At 35.8% G+C, this 26431-nt stretch overlaps 1 protein-coding gene across 1 annotated transcript; it reads left to right on the top strand.

Annotated features, from left to right (window-relative positions):
- Nucleotides 1-19787: 19787 nt before the first annotated feature.
- Nucleotides 19788-21999, top strand: LOC131035624 (zinc finger protein ZAT9). Its single transcript, XM_057967352.2, has 2 exons — nt 19788-21327; nt 21461-21999. Exons 1-2 carry the CDS (start codon nt 19993-19995, stop codon nt 21527-21529), a joined length of 1404 nt encoding a protein of 467 aa, XP_057823335.2. The 5' UTR covers nt 19788-19992; the 3' UTR covers nt 21530-21999.
- The last annotated feature ends 4432 nt before the right edge of the window (nt 22000-26431 follow it).

Here is a 26431-nt window from a genome sequence, read left to right as displayed (position 1 = left end):
TCTGTGCATAAGTCACTTGCTTTCCGATGAACATTGCCGATTCTTCAAAGTGCCAGAGTTGATAAGTGTTAGTAGGTGTTGACATCAATGACAAAACCAAACCAAAAAATACCAACAATCTCCCCCTTTGGCATTGATGGCAACACAAGATGGAAAAACCATCAAAGTGCCAAAATAGAAATGCCAAATACCAAAAACCAACATCTCTCGAAAGAGATTATAACCAGAAAACAAAATTCAGATACAGAGAGTAATCAATCATCTCAAAGTATCAATCTCTCCCCAAAAGATAATGTGTTTTTCCATGGATATCTCTCCCCCTTTGACATCAAATGCCAAAGCCAATACAAAACCAGATGTAAATACAAAATACCAACGAATTCAGTATACCAACTACTCCCCCTGAGAAGTATCTCTCCTCATCAAAGTTGGAGTAAAAGATTTCTTTATTAATTCTGTCGGTTGATGACAAACATCAACTGTCTAAGTCTCTACCGGTGGGGGTATGAACCCAAGTTGATCTCTAAGATATTCAAAGGTCTCTTCAGGCAGAGGTTTAGTGAAAATATCTGCAATCTTCTCTTTAGTATTCACATAAACCAGTTTTACTTCTTTTGCTTCAACATTCTCTTTCAGAAAATTCAGTTTGATAGAAACATGTTTGGTTTTAGAATGTAATATCGGATTCTTAGATATATCAATTGCTACAATGTTATCACAATAGATAGTTATAGGTTCCTTGCATTTTACCTTTATGTCCTTCAACATTTGCTTAAGCCATAACACCCGTGTACAGTTAGTTGCTACTGCAACATATTCTGATTCTGTTGTTGATAAAGATGTACAACTTTGTTTCTTACTCAACCAAGAAATTAATTTGCTTCCAAGAAAAAATGCTTTGCCGGTGGTTCTTTTTCTGTGATCCACATCTCCTGCCCAATTTGCATCTGTGTATGCACATAATTCAAATTTTTCATCTCTAGGATACCATAAACCAAGATTTGTAGTTCCTTGTAAGTACCAGAAAATCCTTTTTACTGTTGATTCATGATTTTCTCTAGGATTACTCTGAAATCTTGAAACAATACATACTGCATTCATAATATCAGGTCTTGTTTGTGTCAAATACAGTAGGCCTCCTATCATAGACTTGCACCTAGTCAGATTAACAGGTGTAGATTCATCCCTTAGTGATAATTTGTCATTTGTAGTCATAGGTGTGCTGACCGGTTTATAGTTCGCCATCCCAAATTTCTTTAGTAACTCTTTCAAGTATTTGGATTGACTCAAGAATATACCTTTATCAGTCTATGAAATCTGCAATCCTAAAAATAATTTTATCTCTCCAATCATAGACATTTCAAATTCTTGTTGCATTTCAATAGAAAAGTCTTTACATAATTCATCTTCTCCTCCAAAGATTATATCATCAACAAAAACTTCTATAACCAAGATGTCATTATTAATCACTTTGTAGTATAAGTTGATGTCAGCATTACCTTTAGAAAATCCAATCTTCAAGAGATATTTATCCAATCTAGCATACCAAGCTCTTGGAGCTTGCTTCAACCCATACAAAGCTTTCCTTAACCTGCAAATCATATCTTTGTTATATGTCAAAGAAAATCCATCAGGTTGCTCAATGTAAACTTCTTCTTCAAGATCTCCATTCAAAAATGAACACTTAATATCCATTTGATATACTTTGTAGTTCTTGTGTGCTGCAAAAGCCAAGAATAATATGACTGTCTCAAATCCAGTTACCCGAATCAATTCCTTCTTTCTGAGAATATCCCTTACACACTAGTCTTGCTTTATTTTTTATTACCTTACCATCTTCATTAAGTTTGTTTTTGAATACCCATTTTGTTCCAATCACATTTTTGTCTTTAGGCTGGAGAACTAATGTCCATGTGTTATTTTTCTCAATTTGTTCTAGTTCCTCTTCCATCGTTTTAATTCAGTGTTTATCTTCACATGCCTCATTAATTGAAGATGGTTCAATTTGAGAAATAAGACATACCTCTTCATTTGTCATTCTTCCTCTTTTCATAACTCCTTGATACTTGTTCCCAAATATCTGATTTTCAGAGTGATTCAGTCTTACATACCGGGGTGTCTTTGTTTGCTGTTGTTCCTCAGTTACAGTGGAATCTTCAGATGATACCGGTGTAACTGGATCTTCATTCTGTACCAGTGGATTCAATGTAGGTTCATTTGTCAGTATCTCTGTTACTGGTTTAGAGTCTATATACCTTGAAGTTCCTCTAAATTGTTCATCAATCTTCACATTTGTACTCTCAACAATTTTCTGCAATCTCTTGTTAAAACATCTATATGCCTTACTCTTAGATGAATAACCAAGAAATATTCCTTCATCACTTCTAGGATCAAATTTGCCAATATACTCATCTCTTCTAATATAGCATTTACTTCCAAATATTCTGAAATATTTAATAGTAGGAGTAATACCAAACCATAGTTCATGAGGGGTCTTACTAGTTTCTCCTTTGATGTGAACTTTGTTGAATATGTAGACCGTTGTGCTTAATGCCTCTCTCCAATATACATGTGGTAGATTTGCTTCAGATATACTTCTGGTAGCATCCAAGATAGTTCTGTTTTTCCTTTCTACAACTCCATTCTGTTGTGGTGTCCGAAGTGCTGATAATTGTCTTCTGATTCCATTCACTTCATGGAATGTATTAAATTCCTTAGATGTGAATTCTTCTCCTTGATCTGATCTCAAACATTTTGATTTTCTTACCAGTTTTATTCTCTACCATTGCTTTGAATAGTTTGAACTTTCCAAGTGCTTCTGATTTTTCTCTGAGAAAAGTAACCCAACACATTCTAGAATAGCCATCAATGATTAACATGAAATATCTATCACCTTGTAAGCTTTTAGTTCTAGCTAGACCACATAAATCAGTATGAATTAAGTCAAGAGCATTATTTGATTTTTCTGGAATACTTTTAAAAGATGCTCTAACTTGTTTTCCAAATTGACATTCCTTACATACCGGATTGTGAGGTTTGACAATCTTAGGTAAATCTCTAACTGCCTTTGTAGTACTAATTTTTACCATGCAATCAAAATTTACATGACAGATTCTCTTATGCCATAGCCAACTTTCATCAATATGTGCAATCAAGCATATCTTTTCACTGTTATTCAAATGAAAGATATTACCTCTAGTTTGATTACCGGTTGCAATTTCCAAACCAGTTCAGTTCATAATTTTGCATTTACCATTCTTGAATTGTAACTAAAATCCTTTTTCAACTAATTGATCAACACTCAAAAGATTATGCTTTAAACCTTCTACACAGTAAACATTGTCAGTATTATGCTTTCCATCAAGAGATATTGTACTTTTCCTTTGATTAAACAAACTTTTTCATCTCCAAATCTTACCAGACCTCCATTATATTCCTAAAAGTTCAAGAATTTACCTTTATAACCAGTCATGTGATGTGAACATCTTGAATCAATGATCCATTCATCCTTAACTTTAACTTTATCTGCCAAGGCCTGCTCTACCGGTTAAACGGTAGGTGTCGGTTGATCTTCTGTTATAACAACAAAAACCCATCCATTGTCTGTCAGATCCTCATCAGAATCATCAATGACTCCTTCATCAGTGAGATAACAAGATTTATCTTTATTCTTCTTAAATTTGTATCTTTGATATTCAGGGTTAGGCTTGTATGTTCTTCTAGCTTCTTCTCTTAGTCTAGCATGTCTATTAGGGCATCTTGAAGCCATATGACCAATCTTATTACAGTTAAAGAATTTAAAAGGTGCTTTACCTTCATACTTACTTCCAACTAGACCTTTAGGCATTTTCCTTGCAAATAGTGCTTCAAGTTCTTCAAGTTCTTTATTTTCTCTCCTGCTTTCCTCAAGTTCTCTTGCATAAAAGGCTTTTCAATCAAACTTGTCAAATGATGGTGTAGATGATGTTGATGCCTTAAAAGCTAAATCTATCTTTATAGTAGCAACAAGACCAAATTCCTCAATTTCAAAAGCTAAAAGTTTTCCAATCAATGTGTCCCTAGTTACTGATGTATTAGGCATTGTTCTCAACTCATTTATAGCAGTAACTTTCATTTTATATGCCAGTGGAAATCCTCTTAAAACTTTTGAAACAATTTCATCTTCACTTAAGGTTCCTCCACAATATTTAATACCCAAAACAATTTCATTTGCTCTATCCATAAAAGCAGAAATCCTTTCATCTTCTTCCATTTTCAGATTTTCATACCTGACCTGGAAGCTTTCAAGTTTTGCAATTTTGACTGTGGAATCTCCTTCATTCAATGTTTCTAAATGATCCCAAATAGCTTCAGTAGTAGACCTATCTGATAATCCCATGATTTGCTGATGTGTTAATGCGCTCAAAAGTGCTTCTCTTGCTTTGCAATCATTTTCCTCATCTTTTGCCAAGTTTGGTGGATTAGGTTGACTGGTTGTAGGAGTTGTATAGCCATTCTTTGTAACATCCCAGATGTCCTTTCCAATGCAATTTAGATGTGTCTCCATTCTGATCTTCCATATTCTATAGTTGGTTCCATCAAGTTTAGGACTATCCTTCCTGAAATAGTTACTAGACATTGGATCTCCTCAAGCTGTTAAACTTCTGCAAAAAGAGGACCAAGCTTTGATACCAATTGTTAGGTCCTAGAGACAACTGAGGAGGGGGGGGGGGGTGAATCAGTTGTCAAATAAATTCAAACCAATAATAACTTAACCAACCTTAATGCTTAATACCGGTAAACCAAACTTTATGCCGGTAGACAGTTTATCAGTTCATTACAGTACCGGTAAACATTAATGCATGAAATAGAAAGATAATAAGATCCACAACACATAACACCAATAATTGTACGTGGAAACCCTGTAAGGGAAAAAACCATAGTGGGAAACCTTACCCACAATCAAATGATACTATTACAGATAGTATGTGTGTACAAATGGGGTTTGCATATGTAGAAAGGCCAAGCACCTAGAGCTCACTACTCAAACACAAATAGGAGTCACACTGACTACAATTGGATGGTTAAATCCAATAAGAATGTACTGCTCAAAATAGCATCTTCATATGTTGGATTCAGTACCGATGTAGTTCTGATTGTCTTTACAAATACCTTGCTTCACCTTCAAATGATGTCTGCGTGTATAGCTCTGCTTATTCTCGCATATACCTTCTTACAATTCCTTATCCTTATCGCTTATCAATCTTACAAATAAGATCTTACATATATACCATAACCTAAGACTAATTTTAGTAGGTCGGCTCTAAAAGATATTACAATAAAACAATTACAAGTAAATCAATAGCCGATGCAATATACGATTCAACATGTCGGCTTAATGCATTTACAATAACAGCAAAATTATCTCCAAAGCGTGTCGTGTTGATCTAGAATAGATAAGCCTGCCAGTGTATAACCTGGACCTATTTGTTGGTAACAACAAATATGCAAACATGAATATAATGAACAAATCTCCAAGACAAAGTGTCCAAACGATGTCTTCAACATAACCAGGTGTTTTCCATATCATTCCAAATGTCGGTGAACAATATATCCTGTCGGTGTACCAAATACCGGTGACTGTGCATAAGTCACTTGCTTGCCGGTGAATATTGCCGATTCTTCAAAGTGCCAGAATTGATAAGTGTTAGTAGGTGTTGACATCAATGACAAAACCATACCAACAATCGTTACTGCAGCTTTTGGCTCTGGTGCCTATCAACTCTCAACATCGAAAGGAGAACAGCTCCGCGAACCGATCAACACCATCCATCTAAAGAAATTTTTCACCTAAATATTCTCTGCTCTAGCAGCCTATACATCAAAAAAGTCCTGAAAAAATTCTAAAAATCCAAAAAAGTCCTGAAAAAATTCAAAAAAAAAAGAAAAGGAAAAAAGAGAGAAAATGCCTTGGTGAAAACCTGGTAAATACGCACCTTGGTAAAAAAATAAAAATGAATCTCTACCAAGCAAGTGAAAACCTGGAAAACAGGCGCCTCTTGTACTCAAACGCTCCATCTATCAATGCAACGTTGGTATTTCCGCTTTCCTGCATCTTTGCTTTCGCGTGTACATATATTAGTACTTTTGTGACATCCTGGTTCGTTGGACGCCTCATGGCTTGAAACAAATCATTGTCTTAGTCTTAGGTTAATCGACAAAGCGCTTTACATGTCCTAAGCAGTATCAACCAAGTCATCTTTACGTCAGTGATACCTGGTTGTCCACTCCGAGTCAGTCACCTGTCTCTTGACTACTGAAGAGTTTTATCACTGAGTAAACAAGCAAAACAACATAACGGAAAATAATTATTGAACAGTTTGAGCTGTGCATGAAAATTTTCTTTCTGTGTTGTCTTTTATTAAATTTCGATTATTATCCCTCTGAGTAACTCGAGGAAGTCTATCTTGACTAAGAGGAGCAAGGATTGGGGGCATAATATCTTCATTGTTTTCTGCTTGTAGGAATGATTCTGATGATCTGAAAACATCTATTCAGTTGGTTGTCTGTGATAAGTGCCTTCACATTAAGGTGAAATCACCACACATACCTCAACTTCACTTATTTGAATGCTACAGGGAGGTTCCCATCATTTCTTTGTCTGTTTTGAGGGAATTTCTTTATTGTGCAATCCAGCTCCATGCGTAATCTGTCCAAGGATATGAATGAAAAAAGGGTCATTGCGGACAAGATAATTAATATTGCACATCAAAAGCAAGGAACTCTAAATCTGCCTGTTGTGTTTGTAAAACACTCAATGATGAAAATTAAGCTTTTCAAATCCAGTGACTAGGTTTAAGTTGCATTTTGCATATCATTTTGCATTTCATTCTGCATTTTGTGAATTTAGAGTGATTTCGGTATGGTAGCAATGATCTCTTTATCTTCCACATGAGAGTTGGAAGCATCATCATTTCTTAGCTAAGTGGTCCTCTTCATCATTTCTCCGATCAAGTACTTATGTTTTGAGATGTTAGCTACATAGATAAGCATCTTATATAGATTCATACATTTCATTATTACTCATTTTCATTCATCCTATTGCATAGAAAAATGAAAAAATTGCATTACTCATTACTCATTACTCATTCACATTCATTTATTTGCATATGAAAAGAAAGAAAAATAGATATCCATGATCATTTGCATTACATACATCCCTACTGAAAGAAATGCATACATGTAGAATAAAGCATATAAAAGCATCTCATAAACGAATCAACACAAGTATGATGAAGTCAAATCGAACTCGTATATATCTCTCGTATAAATTCAGAGTTAAAAATGATGTCAAATGACATATACAATCTCCCATTGGAGAAAGAATCGTATAGGCTACAAAAAATGGGTATGTCTACAAAAAAATATCACTGCTACAAAAAGAAATATCTAGTTGGCGCCCTCTCCCTCATCGCCAGGTGGAGGAGGAGCCTGATGACCGAGATCCTGACGAGGTGCTCGCGCTCCCTCAGACCGTGCCATATACTGCGAATAAGGGACAACCTGTTGTGCAACTAGAACTGCCACGCTATATGCCACAACATAGTAGGCTGCCCTTCTAGTCTGATGCAAAACCTCCTGCTGAAGGGTGTCTCGCTCTGCTCTCATCACCGCGACTTGATGATTGCGCTCTGCTCTCAGCTCAGCCAACTGACGATCTCGCTCAGCCCTCACCTCTGCAAGCTACCGGTCTCACTCCGCCAGCTGAGTCTGAGCCATTGTCAACTATGAATGCAGCTCCGCTAAACATGCCCTCATCGACCGTCTAGCGTCTATCCCCTGCTCTCTCGCAGGCTCTCCACCCCCATCTCCACCTCTAGCTCCACCCCACTCCTCTCGCCACTAACGGACCTGTCTCAGAGCATCTCGCTCCTCCTCAGCTCCGCCCAATCTCACGCCTATGCCCCCAAGAGATCCACCCTCACCCCTCTACTGTCCCACATCAGCTGGAACCCTACTACTACTAGCACTAGGATCACCACCTGTCTGCCTCGGAGCCTCATCTCTTTGTCCTTGTCTCTGACCCTGCCTCTGACCCTGTCCCTATCATTGTGCAGGGGCATCATCCTCAACCTCCTTAATACGAGGAGCCTGCTTAGCTAGATCCATCAAACGAGGGAATGGATGTTGTTGGAAAAAATCTCTATATTGGGGTAATACCCCTGCATTTGCAATATCACCTAGGTAATCCCATCTCATTCTTTGTAGACCAGTCAGCTCCTGCATGGCCAAGGCATAGGACAAACTCGGTGACCACCCATGCCTCTCCTCATCAGCATATCGGGCATATGTTGTAAACTCCTGTGATACCCTCTGAGGCCGGCCATACTGCCTCATCACCCATGATACTACAAACCACTCCACTATTGTATGTGATCTGCCAATAAGAGGGCGAGTAACAAAAAGGTCCCTGTGTACCAGCCTCTAGTCATCCCATGGCTCTAAGCCCCTGTAAGGCCTCCATACCACGGCTATCAGGTCATCCAACTATCACCGCCAAAAATTTGTCTTGCCCAGATGGGGCTGTGTAACGTAACCCGCATACCTATATACAACCAGTTGCCCAGGCTCTCTGCTATCATCAACAATAGGCCGATAAACTGGGAGGTGCTCCCAAGCCCAAACTTGTAAGATCAAAATACCAGCGGCCATGCTCTTGCCCTCCCTGTACACTATCTCATGCATCTCACGATACATGTGGGCCAAAATGCATGAACCCCAGCCAAGTCTCTGAGGGGACTCAACCAATCTCTCCAACATCCGGCTCCATCCACATTGAAATCCCTATTGACCTCTATCCAGCATCATAAAACATCCGATAAAACCTGCTAGGACACAAGCCAGAGGAAACTCATCACTGTACCTTCTCATCATGATGTCCCAACTGATGGAACGTGTCAGGATATTAGGATCCCTGAAGACATGCCTCACTGCCTGTAATCCGGGAAGGTATTCTGAATCGTAATCCACCTTATCCCTAGCAAAAGGGATACAAAGGATCCTATATACATCCTTGGGAGTGATAGTCATCTCCCCAACTGGTAAGTGAAAGGTATTATACTCAGAATGGAATCTCTCTACCAATGTTGTGAGCATACCGTGATTCACACGGATATCGGGTAATCTCAACATATGTGTCAAGCCACACAAGTCAATAGGAGCCTGTTCAACCTCTGATAGTTGCCGAACTAAAGTCATGGTAGGTGGATAAACACACCTGAAGAGCACATGAGAAAATCGAACTTGCAAAATCAAACGATGGAGTATCAGAATACATTCCAAATTAGCCTACAAAAGAAGTAAAACATCATGCAAATCCAACTATGACAATTGCAAAAACAAAATTTCAAGTTTAGACCTTCAAAAATTCTCACTGTTTTCCAAACGACAAAACACAAAAGATCAAAAACTCGTACGAGTCAGGATTGAGCCCCGTACGACAAAAGAATCCCAAACGACAAAATATTAGACTTTGCACGACAAAATGGGCTTTTATGAAGGTTGTCGTACGACACAAAGGTGAGTCCCAAATGACAAAACTTATGGGTTTAAAAGACAAAATAAAATTTAGTAGTTTGTCATACGAGACAGGATCTTGTCTCGCACGACAAAATGATAAAACCTGACTCAACATACCAAAAAACTTGAAAAATCAACCAAAAAAAATTCAAATTTGGAATGAATAACAAGCTTAAGATAGATCACTTACTAGTGGCTCATAGTGTTGTGGCCGATTATGTCGTCTCCGGTGCTCGAATCAATGTTCACGAGTAGGGACCACCATTTTTCCCACAAAAGGATTTTTGAATTTTAAAACTTTGGAGGGTTAAAATGAATTGAAAATGACACTTTTGTCCCATATATAGCCAAAAACCTAAATTTTCAACTTGCTTCGATAGTCATAAAAATTGTACACTTATCTAATTTGCCCATTCTCACTCCATTTTCGGGATCGAAATCAAAATTTGAGATCATTTTGCTAGTCAATTTCAAAGTTTGGACCACTTAGCGCTTTTCATCAAAAGCTCATTCTCTCTTCTAATTGCGCTCAATTTCTCATGAATCAATGCTGAATCTTTAATTTCTACAAATCAACTTTGCGCTCAATTTATTTTCTCATCACGCTTAATTTTTAAATATTCCTCGAAGTCAATTTGTGCTCAAACAACTTATCATCACTAAAAATTGCCTATCATCATGTACCCTCGCTATCTTTCGATTTCGCTCCTGAGGGGGCATACTCGTGACCTTATGACCTCACATCTTCAATGTCAAGAAAATTTTCAAAAGTCAAGCAAAAATCTTTTTCCACTAAAGAAAATCAATCAAATTCTTATCGCTAGGGGCATCTCAACTTCATCGCTTTATATCAAGTTGAGATCTCTCGATCATCTGAATCGAATCAGTCGCTAGGAGCATATCAGTTTCATCACTTCATATCAAGCTGATATTTGTCTTTTATCTGAATCAATCTCTTAACGTTAATCAGTTTCATCGCTTTTCATCAAGCTGATTATTCGTTTAAACTCAATGAAGGGTTTAAAGAGTTTCTTTGATCACGCTCAATCTAAGCAGGTGTTCAGTTTCATCGCATTGAATCAAGCTGGACAGTTTATCTTCGCTCATCGTATCTTGATCAATCAAGTTCAAGATTGATTTTTTTATCTTCACTCACTGTGTCTAGATCAATCAAGTTCTAGATTAGTAAGACCCGCTTCTTGATCAATCAAGTTCAAGTTTGGTATCTTTTGTTTTCTATCGTTCCCAAGTTCAATCAAGTTCGGGATCGGTATCGCTTTAATCAGACTTCATTCAGCATCGCCACTTCGAATCAAGCTAAACACCTCGCTTTCATCTAGTTCGTGATCAATCAAGTTCAGAACTGGTATCTCCTAGACATCAAATTTTCTTTGAACCAACGCATTGCTCGCACATTAATTCAAAGAGGGGCAAATGTAATACCCTAAAAATGGTCATCTAAACCATGGGCTCCTAATCTCAACAACATCACCAAGGTCCTAACCAAGGGCAATTAAATAAATCTTGAGCACACAATTAATTCTTTAATCATCAAATGTCACATGGCAAAATTAATCAACTCAATATTAATTAAATATTCATTTAATTAATTTATCATTCCAAGTAAAACATTTTAAATAATTATCTTATTTATTTTATTAAATATCCTAGCATATTTAATTAAATAAATCAATTTGCCATCAAATCCTCAAAAAAGGAAATAAATAAAAAAAGGAATTCTTTGACCAAGAAAGAATTAAAATTTGAGAAAAGAAATCAATTGGAGATAATTTTGAAAAACAAATTAAAAATTGATAAATAATCTCAGAGAAAGCAATTAAAACAATTAAAAATTAAAATTGAATGAAATAGAGAATAAATCAGTTTTTTCTGATTTCATCTTAATTTTAGTTCAATTTCCTTTAAAACTGAGAAAAGCATCCAATCACATCAATTCACTTGGATTGTGCTTCCTCTTAGAAAATCTTGACTACTCATCATCATTTGATCTCAGTCGTTGGTTTCTTTCTGAATTTTCTATAAATTCAGGCTCTCATCTCTCATTCAAAAATCCTGGAGAATATATTGTTATTATGGTGTTTTTGCTCTAGGTTCATTAAGAATTTGCATTGAGATATTGCATATTAATTATTTCATAGTGCTTAAATCATTTAGCTTAAATATTCATATATTGCTTAAATCATGTTAGATTAATCTTGCATTCATCTAGCTTAAATTCATGCTCATATAGATTAAAAATCCTTCGTTTAGGTGTTGTCTAGTCACTGGATAGCTTAGCAATCTAAGAGCAATCTAAATTCGCATCTACTAGAAGGCAATGGGTCGCTTTGTAATAGTTTATTATTCATTGATTATTGATTTACTAACCATGCATCTAATGACTTAATTGAAGTGTTGTGTATTTCAGATACGGATACAGGTCCACTTTTCACACACACACACACATATCACATTCATTGTCGTTGTATTTAACATTCACTACAACAAACCATTGGTGAGGAGCATGCCTCTATTTTGCAGCTCGGTCAATTTTTATCATTAACATGGTACTCATCATTTACTCTTTTGTTGAATAATTGTAAATTAAAATCCATGTAAGACATTACCACTTCAACCCCACATGAGAAGGTGGGTTTGTGACAGCCAATAGCATCTTTATAACAAACAACATTCAATATTGTCCCATCTATCATAATAGAAATTTGTATTTCCTAATTACAAAATCCATATAAAGTGTGTTCATACATCATTTATTCAATATGACAATGACACCAAAACAAGTGATTGCCAAAATTCCTTTCAAAAAGTAAGTTTCTAGTCCATGATGCTAGATGGTCTGCATATGGGTTGGCTTATAGCAATATGAGACTACCCCATACTTGTTGGAGGAGACAACTAATTGAGCTACAAACGAGGCATACATACCTTACCCCCTGTGAGATTTGAACTTGTGATCTGCCTTTCAAGAATGCCTCCACAACTAAACTAAAGAAAATGAAGAATTCTCTATGAAAAGATATTGTAAATAATATAAGGTAGTTGTGTTTGATGGCCAGTTTTTCAAAGATTGGTGTGAACCATTCATCTCCACAACTAAATGTAGTGGGTGACAAAAGAAGGCGATATCCCCACTCTCCGCGATTTTGTTTATTTTTAACAAGTCAACTTCAAAGGCTTAGTAGACACAAAACCCAACGAAATATGTGGACAAATGACAAAGCCTAAGGCAAACATTCCAAGCAAAATCATATAAAGATCGTCTTTTGACGGCAAAATCTAGTGCGCCTTTTACTACGGTGGAGATGCGTTAGCGTGTGGACTCCAATCATGCTGAACATCTGGCAATTGACAGACAGTTGAGAATGTTTAATGCAAATAACGAAACGGCTGGACATATGTTTATTATAAAAATGGATGGAATTGCTAACTTATTCTGCCACTACTAACCAACAAATCCCTTGCTTCACTTTATTGTTCAAGTGAGATGAATGGAGGAAAGTAGATTTTGACAACAACACAAGCTACCTCCTTTCCCTCCCTCTCACGTTTTCCTTTCCTATGGTAGGCGTAGAAAATACAGTAATCCTACAATAATGGAATTTAATGATTTTAATATATATATATATATATATATAGATATTATGGTGGTGTTTCTATATTTCAGATAGTGGATTATAACAATTTGAGTAAGCATATATCTAAACCACAAGTTTCTTTCGATCAAGTAGTCAATATCCCGTCCGTCAAATCCGTTAAATTCATCCAAAGGTCAAATTGGACCAAATGTGCCTCTAGGGGTTTGAACCTTGGTGGATGGCCTCAACATCACATACCATCATCCTCACCAATTGTGCTCAATTCAAGGGTTTCAACCTTGGTGGATGGCCTCAACATCACATACCATCATCCTCAACAATTGTGCTCAATTCAAGGATTTGAACCTTGGTGGATGGCCTCAATATCACATACCATCATCCTTACCGATTGTGCTCAATTCAGGGGTTTGAACCTTGGTGGGTGGCCTCAATATCACATACCATCATCCTCACCAATTGTGCTCAATTAAGGGGTTTGAACCTTGGTGGATGGCCTCAATATCACATACCATCATCCTCACCAATTGTGCTCAACTAATTGAACTACAATCCTTTGCCAAAAAGAGAGAAAAAGAAAACTATTTTAATATTATCAAATTTTTAGAATTTTTAATGATTATGAGTAATTGAGATTGAGAAAATAAAATGACTAAGAGAGACAATGGAGAGTTTATTTCATGTTCAAGTGTGTTGTTAATGTTAACCTAATAGAGAAATGGAAAGAAGATTTTGAGATTTGATCAACAATGACTAAGGATTTGAAACAAATGCAATATGAAAGTTTTGATGCTTAGGACTAGGTTGTGCCCAGGGTTTGATCTTGGGACGCATTGCTACTACTCCATGCAATCTACTTTTGAATCTCACTATCAAGAGTTGCAAAACTTGTTTGCATATGCTTGAAGTTAGTATTAGAAACACGTGTGTTATTGAAGAGTACCTTTGGAGGTCTATTGTAGACAAAGAGATGATTGTTGACTTCCTTGATAGTAGTTAAGCCATATGACCAATATAACAAGTTTGAAAATATGTCAAATGGATAATAGAAATGTTGATACAACTAAGAATGAGTAAATTGGGATCAATCTAAGATTAAGATTGCAATCAATGCTCTAGATATGGATACAATATGCTCTCTTAATTCAAATGATTTAGGATGATGCCATTAAATACACATCCTAAATACACAACCTAAGAGATTTGTTATGTAAGTTGACAGTTAATGGCCATATTCTTAGGAAGTATATTGTAGGAGAGAAATTTTGAATTGCAAACAAGAGGACTATATTGCATTTGAGACATAGTTTAAGGAGGGAAAATTTTACATAATTTCATAAATCCTAGTATACTATTGATCTGATTTTGAAGGAAAACTAGGGGACAATCTTGTGGCCTAGCAAGTAATTCAATAAGATCATGAGATTGCATTAATGAAAACAAATGTGTACGCCAAATTACACAGAGATGCAAAAAGCTTATGGTAGATATGTCACTTCTATTCAAGAGTGAACATGATGAATTTATAGAGAGGTAAGATGAGAATATACCATGTCCCTTCTACTTCATAGAACGTACAAACAAGAAGACACTCTAATGGGAAGGCTTACAACATGCATTTTCTAATTCTATTCAAGAATAAATATGATAAATTTCCAAAGACGTAAGATGAGAATGTGATATGCTTCTTCTACTTAACAAAAGTTACAAAGCAATTTTTTATACAAGTAGATCACTAGATAAGCTCCATGAAGATTGCAAAAGAGTTAATGCATATGGTGGACTAATGATGTGGATGAGATAATGAAATATTTCAAACCCATATTCTGCCAATTGTCTTGCAAGAAGATGTGGCATGCATGTTGCATGTATCAAATACATATGATGCTAGTTTTGTGATAATGTTCTTTGGCGCAAAGACTTGTAGGCGGTGCATGCATATTCTAGGCTATCATTTGCATGGGAATGCACCATGTGTTTCACATGTGTATGGTCTAACTAGACATCAATATGTGTAGAAGATTGAGGGCCATGATATGTGCATGAGTATTAATGTATAGTGGTTCACGAGGATAGTGCTACACATTGATGCATGGGTATTATTTTATACATATTGAGTGAATTTGAGTGAATAGATACAGTTACTAGATATGACTCATGATGATATACGTTGATCAACTATGATGGATTTATCATATTAGAGTGATGGGTTTAGGATTGGAGTCAACTAGTGTATCAAAAGAGCATATTTGGGTGGTACTAATACATTTACAACGTCCATACAAAGTGGTATTAAATGAGTTAGTAAAGGTGTAGGGTATGTATTTATCTTCTCATCACTTTGATGTGCATGAAAATCCATTTGATCAAGCATGACAAAGTAGAAATAAAAGAAATAAATAGTCATATAAAGCATATAGATTTTTTTGAATTTGGGCCAAATGAAACAAGCATGTTCTCCCTTTGTCCTTGACATGTAATAGGCATTCACTAGGCATGTCATATCATCAAAGGAAAATACCAAGCTATAAAAAATACACACATAGACTAAGAATATAATTAGCAATAATATGGACCCACAAGCTATGTGTTCTATAGAGTACCTACAAATTGACGAGAAAAGAAGAACACAAATAAAATATGGAATTTATGCCTAAAAGTTGATCATGATAAATAAAAGAAATTGAGTATATAACATGTACCTAGTGTATACTTATGTGTATTGTTGATCAATGTGTATGAATATCCCCTTAAGTTTCCTCTATGAGAATAAGCTTGATTACATACAACTTGCAAGAAGACAAGATATATTTCCCCCTAAGTGGTATGATCAAGTAAAAGAAATGAAAGAACACAAATGTATCATGCAAATATAATACCATAATAGATGCAATATAAAGCAAGTGAATGAGACAAATAAAATGATATCTAATAAAGTGGGTGTATTGAAGTGGTAATGGGCCATTCTTAAGAAGGTCAAAAAGTGTGTCATTAGAATCAATGCCTCTTGGAGTTGTTCTTTTTAATGCTTTGATGTACATGTGATGATGGTGTTGATGCATTATCACCAATTGTCTCTATGGATATGAATAATGTATGCCAATGTCAATTTTGATGTTATCTTCAAAGAAGTGCATGCCTTGACAATGTCCCTTGTGTTACATATTCTATTTTATGCTTTTTTTAAAATATGTTTTGATAGAATTCTATAGCCTTGAACATTATTACTTTAAAAGCATTATGGAAATATATTATTAAATTTTTTTTTTCACTTTTGTCTAATATTGAATCTCTTGAGGTTTCCTCGTTTCCATTGAAATATTCATTGAACTTCTAGGGACAATCATCATTCCGCCACATGTTGTCCCATTTATATTCACTTGCATGTAATTTGTTATGTTATTGTTTATATTGACTAAAAATTTTGTATGTAATATTTATATGAGATATGATAAGTGTACGTACAAAGTTTCAATAAAATCAATATAATAATTATAACTACCATCGAAATAATCTATGTCATCTTCTCCTACTTGACTAAGTTAATCGTTTTGAGGTGATAGAGATTTAAATTAATATTATTATTAATACCCTCCACTTAAGCACACTATTATCAATAAGATCTTGAATTGTGTCTTTAAGTTTTATACACATATCAAAAATGTGTCCACATGTGTCTAATAATAATAATTAATTTAAAACACTGGATTATTGTGGAGGCTCACTAGATGTATGAAGTGGTTTGAGAGTTAAGGGGATAAGTTAATGGAAAATTTGTTTTAACACTATAATCAAAGGACCAACCAATATAATGAACTTCCTTTGCTTTCTTGGTTTAGTTGAATTGTTTTTTGCAAAAGAATCATCAATGATCATTATAAATTTTAAGTCCAACTTAATTACCTTTTTTTTAAATATGAATTAAAATATATGAGAGCAAGGAGTACTCAAGACCTATAATGTAGATTGTTCTCCAACAATTTAAGCTAAAAATAGTGTACATTGGAACACAACTTAGAACATGAACTATAAGCATTGAAACCTATTTTATATTTAATAATAGGAAGAGTACTATCAACAATTAAACCTCAAAGCTTAATGTCCAGTGGTTGATAAGTCACGTTGTAGCTAACATAAGCTAAAATTTAAGAAAATAATCATTTTGATTATTGCATTAGATCCTTGCACATTCTGAGTTAGTTTGCAAGTGTCACTTTAAGCCCAATATTATGTTGACACCAATGTATGATAAAATTGGCCAAGTCTGTAAAAGAATGGATTGAAGCATAAGGTAGATAATAAAAGTAACTAGGTGCATAATCTCTTAAGCTTCTTGGAAACAATTTTGCAAGCAATCTTTCATAATAAGAGTTGTATAAACAAGTTTATTTGAAATACTCTAGAAGACAATGGATTACCTCTAACATCATACGTTACAAAACTAAGAGACAAATCTTGTTGGCAAAAGACAAGCTAATACATCATATATTGATGGATTATGTGGTAACTCACTTTTAAGATCCTTTTTGGGAGACTTTTGTAAATCGTTAGTAGGGTTTTTAAACCTTTTCAATTCACACATGTAATGGTTTCCAATCGATAGGAAAGGTTAGCTAGTGTAGAAGAAACAAAAGATGTATTAGACAAAGAAGTAGTAGTATAAACAATTGGGATATGTTTAGTCAAAGTGAGAGTGTAAATTGGTTCATACATATGGTTGGTATGGCTAGAAATATGTATAGGAGCGAAAGGTGTGTTTATGGATGTGGTAGGTAAGGGTTAAGCAACACAAGGGATAAAAAAAGGATGAGCATGGACCTTAAATATGAGAGGGATGCAAGTAGACATGGAGGATGGACCGTGAGATCTCAAAGGTAACCTACGAGATGGTGAGTTGTGTAAAGCATCTACGGTTTGGGATAGAGGTCAGAAGCTCATATGAAAACTATAGATAGGATGGGTAGAACTCAATGTTTGGGAAAGAGATGACAAACTATGGCCCATCATATGAGGAGCTTGCATAGAGTTAATTTGGAATAAAGGTAGTCATGGTAGTAGGATTAGGGATTAACCTAACACTTCTTTGAAAATAACCTAAAGGTATATAGAGCTTGCTTGACATGCAAAACTAAACATGGTGGCTTGAAAAATATAAATGTACACAATGGTCAAACCTGACAAAAGAAAATTAGAAAAAACTCCTAAAGAATAGGCATGGAACTTTGAATTCACCAAAATGTCAGGAAAATAAAATAAGTCTACAATAAAAGAAAAGGTATAAAACCTTAAAATCCTAAAGAGGAACCAAGAGAATGATAAATATAAACATAGATTTGAAAAATTGAGACTAAAAAATGAAAACACCAAAGAGTTTAAGGAGTGTAATTGATATCCATTGCATTATAATTTTTTACCACTTTGACCAAATGTGATGTTGCAACAAAGAAGTCGAAACTAGAATCTTCAAGTGATGGATAATGTTGAAGTGGGTAGTCAAGATCTTCAATCTACAATACCAAATGGCCTCCACACAAAAGAAAGAAGCAACAATAGAAGATGTTATTCCACAAATCAAGAATACAATACTCACAAGATGCTTGTTAAAAACATACAAGAGGAGCCTTGCTTTTAAAGACAATGCGTAATCAAAGAAGGCATAGGATTAAGACAAGTGTCATAGTCATATGCAATGAGACAAAAAGAGATAAGGACACAAGGCTTGCTCTAGAAGCCACCTAAGTAAGCTTAACTTCTAAGGTGTGAATAGGTCTTAAAAGGGAACCAACTAGGAAATAACCCTCTTTTCACACCAACATATAATTGGTTAAGGATATAAGAGAGTTGATTTGAAAATTATAATGCCTTAGACTATATCATGCCTATGGTCTAGCCTTGAGACACTTTGCTCCCATGTGGTTCTATATCCACTTATGAACTTCGCCTTCAAGATCTATAGAACATGTTTATTTGTGCTTGTACATGCATATAAGAAATTGACATATTGAAAAGCACCCATATGTGCTTATATAGATTAAAAAAAAATATTTCTTTCATTGATAGTAATCAAATCATGTGATTGATATAACAAATTTAGATACATACTAAACAAAACATTTGAATGCCGATATCACTATAACTAATTTATTATTACAATCATGTGTGATTAACATTTTTAATACAAATAACAACATAAAATAATATCCTTAAATACAATTAATTCCGAGACACACAACTCAAAACTGATCAAATCTGAGGTTCATGATTGAGAATGCACTTTTAATTTAGGCAACAATCTTGTTCTTCCGAGAAATCATCAGGATAGCAAGATGGCTTACGCGCTAATATGGCTGGCTGGAAATGGGACGGTTGAGGTGTAGGTTGCACTGAGTTAGTTGGGAAGTTGACAGAATACAACAATGGAGTGTTTGGTGAAGCTTGTTGCAGTTGGACTCACTGTACTCACTCACTCACTCACTTTGCCACAAAACAACAGAAAAAATATATATATATATATCAAATTTTGCTTTGCTTTGCTCACGCCGTTGATTATGATAGTGTGTGATGCACTTACCGCTTGCGGTTGCAACTCCGCTTCACCAACTTTTTCTTTTCTTTTTGTTTTCTATTTGGGAAGAAATTATCCCCCCTCCATTCTTCACCGTTTGTTTATATTTAGAATGTATACACACTCCTCAACTGAATTGAATTGAGGTAAGAGTTAAGTTTGCATCTTGCTTAGACAGCTGGCTCAGATATTGACTAGCGGTGCCGTTTTAATTCACTGTAGATCTGGGCAGGGTATCATACAAATTGAGATGACATGTTTGCTGTATGCAAATTCATGGATTCAGAGAATGTAAAGACCAGCGAGATGCCTGTGGAAAAAGAGCGGCGGCTCTCTGATTTTGAGAAGGGAGATTTTGGCGGTGCAATTGCTCTGCAAAATAGGAAATTCAGTGGAAGAGCACAGATTGAAGGAGCAGAAAATTTGAGGCATTTCTGCAAGATTTGCGAGCGGCGGTTTGCATGCGGAAGGGCTCTTGGTGGGCATATGAGAATTCATGGCGACAGTGAGAAATCAAATCCGAGGGTAATTGGTACAGAGGCCGCCATGAATGGGTGGTGTGAAGCTCCAGTGCAAGATGGGACAGATTTGAAAAAGAGGACAAATGACCTGGCTTATGCACTTCGTACGAATCGGAAGCGGAGTTGGGTGTTGACGGAGCAAAGTGGTGCTTTACTCACTGGAATGCTTGAGGATGGTCGGCCGGCATTAGTGGTTACCAGTTCACGGGCCTGTGATGAATGTGGAAAGGAATTCTCCTCGTGGGAGGCTCTGCTCGCCCACATGAAATGCAGCCATTCGGGGAATCGTGAACAAATCTTGTACCAGGAGAACCAGAGCCCTGTTTCACAGATCCAACTACAACCGGCGGCGAAGGGCAAGCGGTCCAAGAGAGTGAAATGCCCAGATGACTGTCATTCCCCTGCCGCATCGGGAACCAAATACAATGAAGAGGAAGACATGGCTAATTGTCTGGTAATGCTTGCCATGGCAGGGAAAAGCAGCTCGTTGGAGAAACCCACGCAAGGGAAAACCAAATTCTTAGATGACAGTGATAAGATTGATGGAACTGGTAAGAAGTACAAGTGTAGGACTTGTCAGAGAGTTTTTTCTTCGTTTCAAGCGCTGGGAGGGCACAGAGCAAGCAACCATCATTACAATTGCTCTGCCCCTTCTAAAATTGGAAACGACAGCAGCTGCTCAGAAGATGAAATCGTGACTAGGGAAGAGGGTCTCTTCACAGCAGAGACAGAGGGCTACTCTGTTGTTCTCCCTGAGAAGAGAAAATGGGACCAAGAAGTTACAAACAATGAATCAGCTGCAAAGGGAAGGCTTCATGAATGCTCAATTTGTGAGAGGAAGTTCTCATCTGGACAAGCTCTGGGTGGTCACAAGAGGTGTCATAGGACCACCAGTGCTGCAATGGTTCATTGCTCTCAAATGCAGGAAAGTGTTGAACAAGACAAGACATCCTTACTACCCCATCATAGAGGTCAGTTGATAGATCTCAACCTACCTGCTCCTTGTCATGATGATCAATACGAAGCAGAGCATACTGACAAAGCTGCAACGCCCATTCCCAATGATCTGGTAAACAATTTTTTCTCTGAGATTGATTTCGGTAAATACCTTTTTCCTTTCTACAGCCAAGCATGGCGGAGTCACAAGGATGGGTTATTTTCCTTGCCTGAGCAAACACAAACCCACATGAATGTTGTTGTAGGTCCAGATGATGAAGCCGAGAGTATTAAAAGAGGATTTGGCTAATGACCAGGATCTTCCATTCCATTAAAGTTCCACAGCATGATGTTTTGTTAAAAAAGAAATCTGATTGTTTCTGTCTCAGTTGTGAGTTTTTTCTGGCTCTCATGCTTAGGTACAGCAGCAGCAGCATTTCAAGATTATAACTGCAGACTCGTGATTTTGTTTCAGCACGGAGGGGAATTGATGTTGACAGCTAAGCTATAAACAATGGACATGAAATCCATATGTGGCATATACCCTGCAATTTGCTTACCTGCTTTTCAGTAGAGATTTAGAAGTGATAGGAATTAGTTAATTGTCAGCTCATGTAATTGAAATTTTATTGCTCTAAACATGGTTCTGAAGGAGCCCATTTCTTCAATATCATGAGATAATGAAGTGAATTAAAAGAAAATGTTAGCCAAGAGAAACAGTACGTTTCAAGGCAAACTTCACTGACTTGGTTTTAACAGAATATTTTTATGAATAAAAGGTCCTTCCAAACTTTGTCAAGTAGGCCATTCTGGCTTGATATGGGCATTACCTTGCAATTTCATCATACTTTCAATTAAAATTTGCTGGCCCATCAATATGAAACTGTAAAATCTATAGGCTTACAGTGCATTATGATGTTTTTTAATGCAGATCTTGCTTTTTTTACTGTAAATATGAATACATATGTTCTGTTAGCAAACCCATTACATCTCTTACTAATACAAATACTAACTATAAATATTATATAAACAAAAACATGAATCATAACTTTTATAAATTAGAAAAAATCGCCGGTACCAACTAATTACATTTTAAACTGTAGACAGTATTCCTCCACTTTTGACCTGGGTCGTTAATCTTTTATCATGTACTTGATATTCTCTTTACCTAAAATTCTATAAAGAAGAAGTTACGTTAGCAGAGAGTTGGCCGGTTTTAACAGCTGATAATGGACTCCACCTGCTGTGGCACTTCCCACCAACTCTTTCAGTCTCCCACACAATCGAATTGCATATGGCAGATTACCAAATCCAAAGATCTGCCAAATAGAATAACAAGACTGTTGATGCATAAACAGTAGTTCAACGCTGATATCATGATGTTTATTCAAATATTGCAGCCATGTGAAAACCTCCAATCCAATAACTATACCATGATCTGTAGAGAAAGAATGCATCATAAATATTTGTTTTTCCCTCCATATGTACTGTAGGTTATTAAATATATATTCTAGGGAGGATTTTGTATCATTTATGAATCAAGTTTGTTATTTGATATGGGAACATGAGCTGATGTCAATGTTTCCGCTGAGAGCCCAGTGCTAAAGGATTATCCATTCTGTAAAATTCGTTCTGTCTTCAATCTCCACCTCATCTCTTATATCATATCCCAAGTGTTTGAATCTTGATGGATGATGTAATTAAGGAACATACCATCAGCCTCACCACTTGTGCTCAATCAATTCAACTACAACAATTTGATTACTAACTATATTTTTTATTATTTAAAAATAACATAGAAATCATCCCTTGAACAATATGGATAAATGTGTTGGATTAATAGCTTATGGAAACTCTTGCCACTATTTCCACTTAAATATTATTTGGTTTAATGGTCAGCCAAGAGCAAATTTTATATTCATCTAAATAAAAAATTGGAAAAATTGACCCTTGACTATTGAAATGAATGGTGTTTGAGAATAGTTGTCTTTAAGAAGTGTGTTGTGGAATGGTGAAATTTGTGTACCCATGCCCATTTTCTTTTGGTTATAGGCCCATTTCTTTTCGATGGACCTGTAGGCATCTAAAAATGGTCAATGCTTGTGGCGCCATACTCTAACATGTTCGAGTGACCTTATTTTAGGGTTTTCGCATCTTATTGACATTTCTTCTATGTCGCGCACTTGATCTTCATCATTTGTCAACATCTTGTTATTCCTATGCATTTCTTCCTCTTTCAATTGTGTTTCTCGCATTTTCAATTAGGTCTTGTCGACATCATCATGACTTTCAATCATGACTATCAATCTTTATCGTATCAATTGGACATTGTCAACCCTTCGCCATGTCGAATTAGGATTTTTGTCCTCAATCTTTATCATTGTCAATCATTTTATCATGTCGATTGAACATCGTCAGCCCTTCTTGATGTCGAATTGAGGTTTTGTCCTTGATCTTTGTCCTCTTCAACCAATCTTCAATCTATTATCAGTCATTTTGGATAATTTTGCATCCTTGTCAATCATCAATTTGTCAATTCCTTATCAATTTGCGACCGATTCGTCATTGGTCCTCGTCAATTGATGCCTATCAATTTTATCCTTGGTCAATTATTGATCAATTTGTCATTGATCCTTGTTAACCAATGTCGACACTTTATCAATTATCAGTTCTCATCATTTAACCATGATCGAATCGACCTTATATCAATTGCATCAATCATTCCAATCTTGTCATGATCACCTAATCAACATCCTTTCATCTCTAATTTTCTCCTAGGGTTTTATGATTTATTCATCTAATCCTATTCATCATTTCCCTTTTAGGTTAAATAAATTTATTTATTTAATCCTAAGTCTCCTCTTGTCACAATTAAATATTCATTTAATTGGCTAATTATTCCCCCCTTTGTGAATTAATTAGTGAATGACAATTTTTTTTATTAATTTCACCTTTTTTCCTAATTTCCTAATTTTCCCTCTTTTACTAATTTCCTCATTTCTAATTCCTTTTTTTCCCACCTATTTTCCTAATTTTCCAATTCTAATTTCCAACTAATTTGTCCCTCTCTAGTTGTCCCTATTTTCGTGCTTCGCTTGTCATAGAGTGGAGGCATGAATTTCTCATGCGTCATAGTGCTTGACATAGCAGCATGTCATAGCACTTAACTTGGTATTTAGTCCATGCACTTTGTATTGGAGACGTGTCATGATTTATGACATAGAAGGTGTCATAACCTTCTTCTTTCAATCCTTTTTCCCAATTTTCAAATCAAATTGCCTCTTTAACTCTTTTCATGCTAATTTGCTCATCTCTCCAATTTGCCTATAAATTGGATGCATTTCTTCAATCTTTGGAATCAACCACGCTTCAAGTATCCTTATGTTGCCTAAATCATTTTTCTTTCATCTCATCATCTTGCTTTCAATAAACTTGCTTTATAGGTGATATCTACATAATTTGAAGGAGAAAGGAGAACAATGGAATAACATGGAAGGAGTGATTTTGTTTGGTTTGCATTTGGTTTTTAGTGCTTTGTTTCTATGCTTTCATTGAATGTGTTAGGAGTATTTCCATAGCATTTAAGCTTTCATGGTTGGCTTAATTTGTGCTTTGATTCCTTTGCCTAATTCCTACATCATAGGACCATTTTAATTATATATTAATAATAAAATGTGTGCATTGTTTGTGTAAATTGAGAACATTTCTCAATTTTTGTCTTTCTATTGAAAGGAAGTAGGGTACATGAAAACACTTCCTACACTAATGTTTTGAGGAGAGTGTTGTGTGAATTTCAATCTTCTAATAGTTACAACAAAAATTAGTGTCACAAATTGCACCCAATGCATTTATTGCACTTTGGCATTGAGCTCAATGCAATTATGACATAATTCATGATTGGGATTTTATCATTCTGATATCATGGATCCTAAAGATGAAGTAGCACTAGCCATCCTTGAGTTGATTTTCAACTATCTTGTTTGGACGAAAAACACAACATGTAGACGTATGCGTGAAGCACAAACATCCCATGAATATTTTGAATCTGAATCAACATATTCTACGTCAAACTTTTGCCAAAGCATGTCCCTTGGTTTGTGCGTGTTTGAAACGACCACTCCCACCCATACAAATCAAGTCAACTCTTCTTTCTCCCTCATTTTTTAAGAACCTTCACTCTTGGCTCTCTTGCTCTCACTCCCTAAGAGAAGCTCTATCAAAATACACACTCAATATTGTAGTTGTTTGGTCTTCTCTCAAAGTACACGCATGATGTTGTCTCAAGAGAGGGGTCTTGACTACATAACACTTCTTCTTATCTCTTATCTATTGTATCTTGATATCATCTTATTGATCAAATCTATGAATGTATCTATTATCTAGGTGCATTTAGTTCATTTATTATTTTATTTTTGTAATAGGGGTTTTCCTCCATTAAGTGGGGTTCATTTCTATTACACATCATTTTATCTCTTGTAATAGTGGTTTTCCTCCATTAAGCGAGGTTCGTTTCTATTACATAATCAATTTTATCTCTTGTAATATAGGGGTTCTCCTCCATCAATCAGGGTTTGTTTCTATTACACTATCTATTTATCATTTTATTCAAATCTATCTCTTTGGCTGTCCATGGAGGTGGAAACACCAAAGTCGGGGTTTGACTAAGGCAAGACCCTATACAACCCCAACATTTTCCCCTTGTTCGAGTGTGTGTAGACCTAAAGAATAGATTCAAAGTGTGGAGTCGAGTTTGAGGCATATTCTAGTGGTTGTTTATCCTCTGGCTGTACATAGATGACAAAATGACACAGATGTCCCTGCCACACAGCGATGTCCTAAAATCGAGACTCTATCAGATTGACAGTAACATTTGTATTCTATTATTTTTCACTCTGTACAATTAGAATATCTATTTTTGTAACTTTTATTTGTACAATGGTATAGTTTCATTTGTTTCATTATTATTATATCTTCTCGGCTCACCAGACCACCAATATAATGAGGTAGCAAAGGAAGGTTTATTCCTTGAGATCCTACCATCTTGAGGGTAGTGAATCCCCTCTACAAAACAAAACCATATTTAAACATAAAATAAACAATAAATACCATAACACGTGTGTATGTGGCAAGAAACCTTTCAAGAGAAAAACCTCACTCTAAAGTAGGTCAATGTATTATTAGTTCAATCAATATTATAATGCACGAATTATAGTGCAAGTCTTCACATGAGCACCACC

Source organism: Cryptomeria japonica, chromosome 3 (assembly GCF_030272615.1).
Source record: "Cryptomeria japonica chromosome 3, Sugi_1.0, whole genome shotgun sequence".
NCBI lineage: Eukaryota > Viridiplantae > Streptophyta > Pinopsida > Cupressales > Cupressaceae > Cryptomeria > Cryptomeria japonica.
The sequence above is the reverse complement of the archived record's forward strand: the minus strand, read 5'-3'. Positions and strand labels throughout refer to the sequence as shown.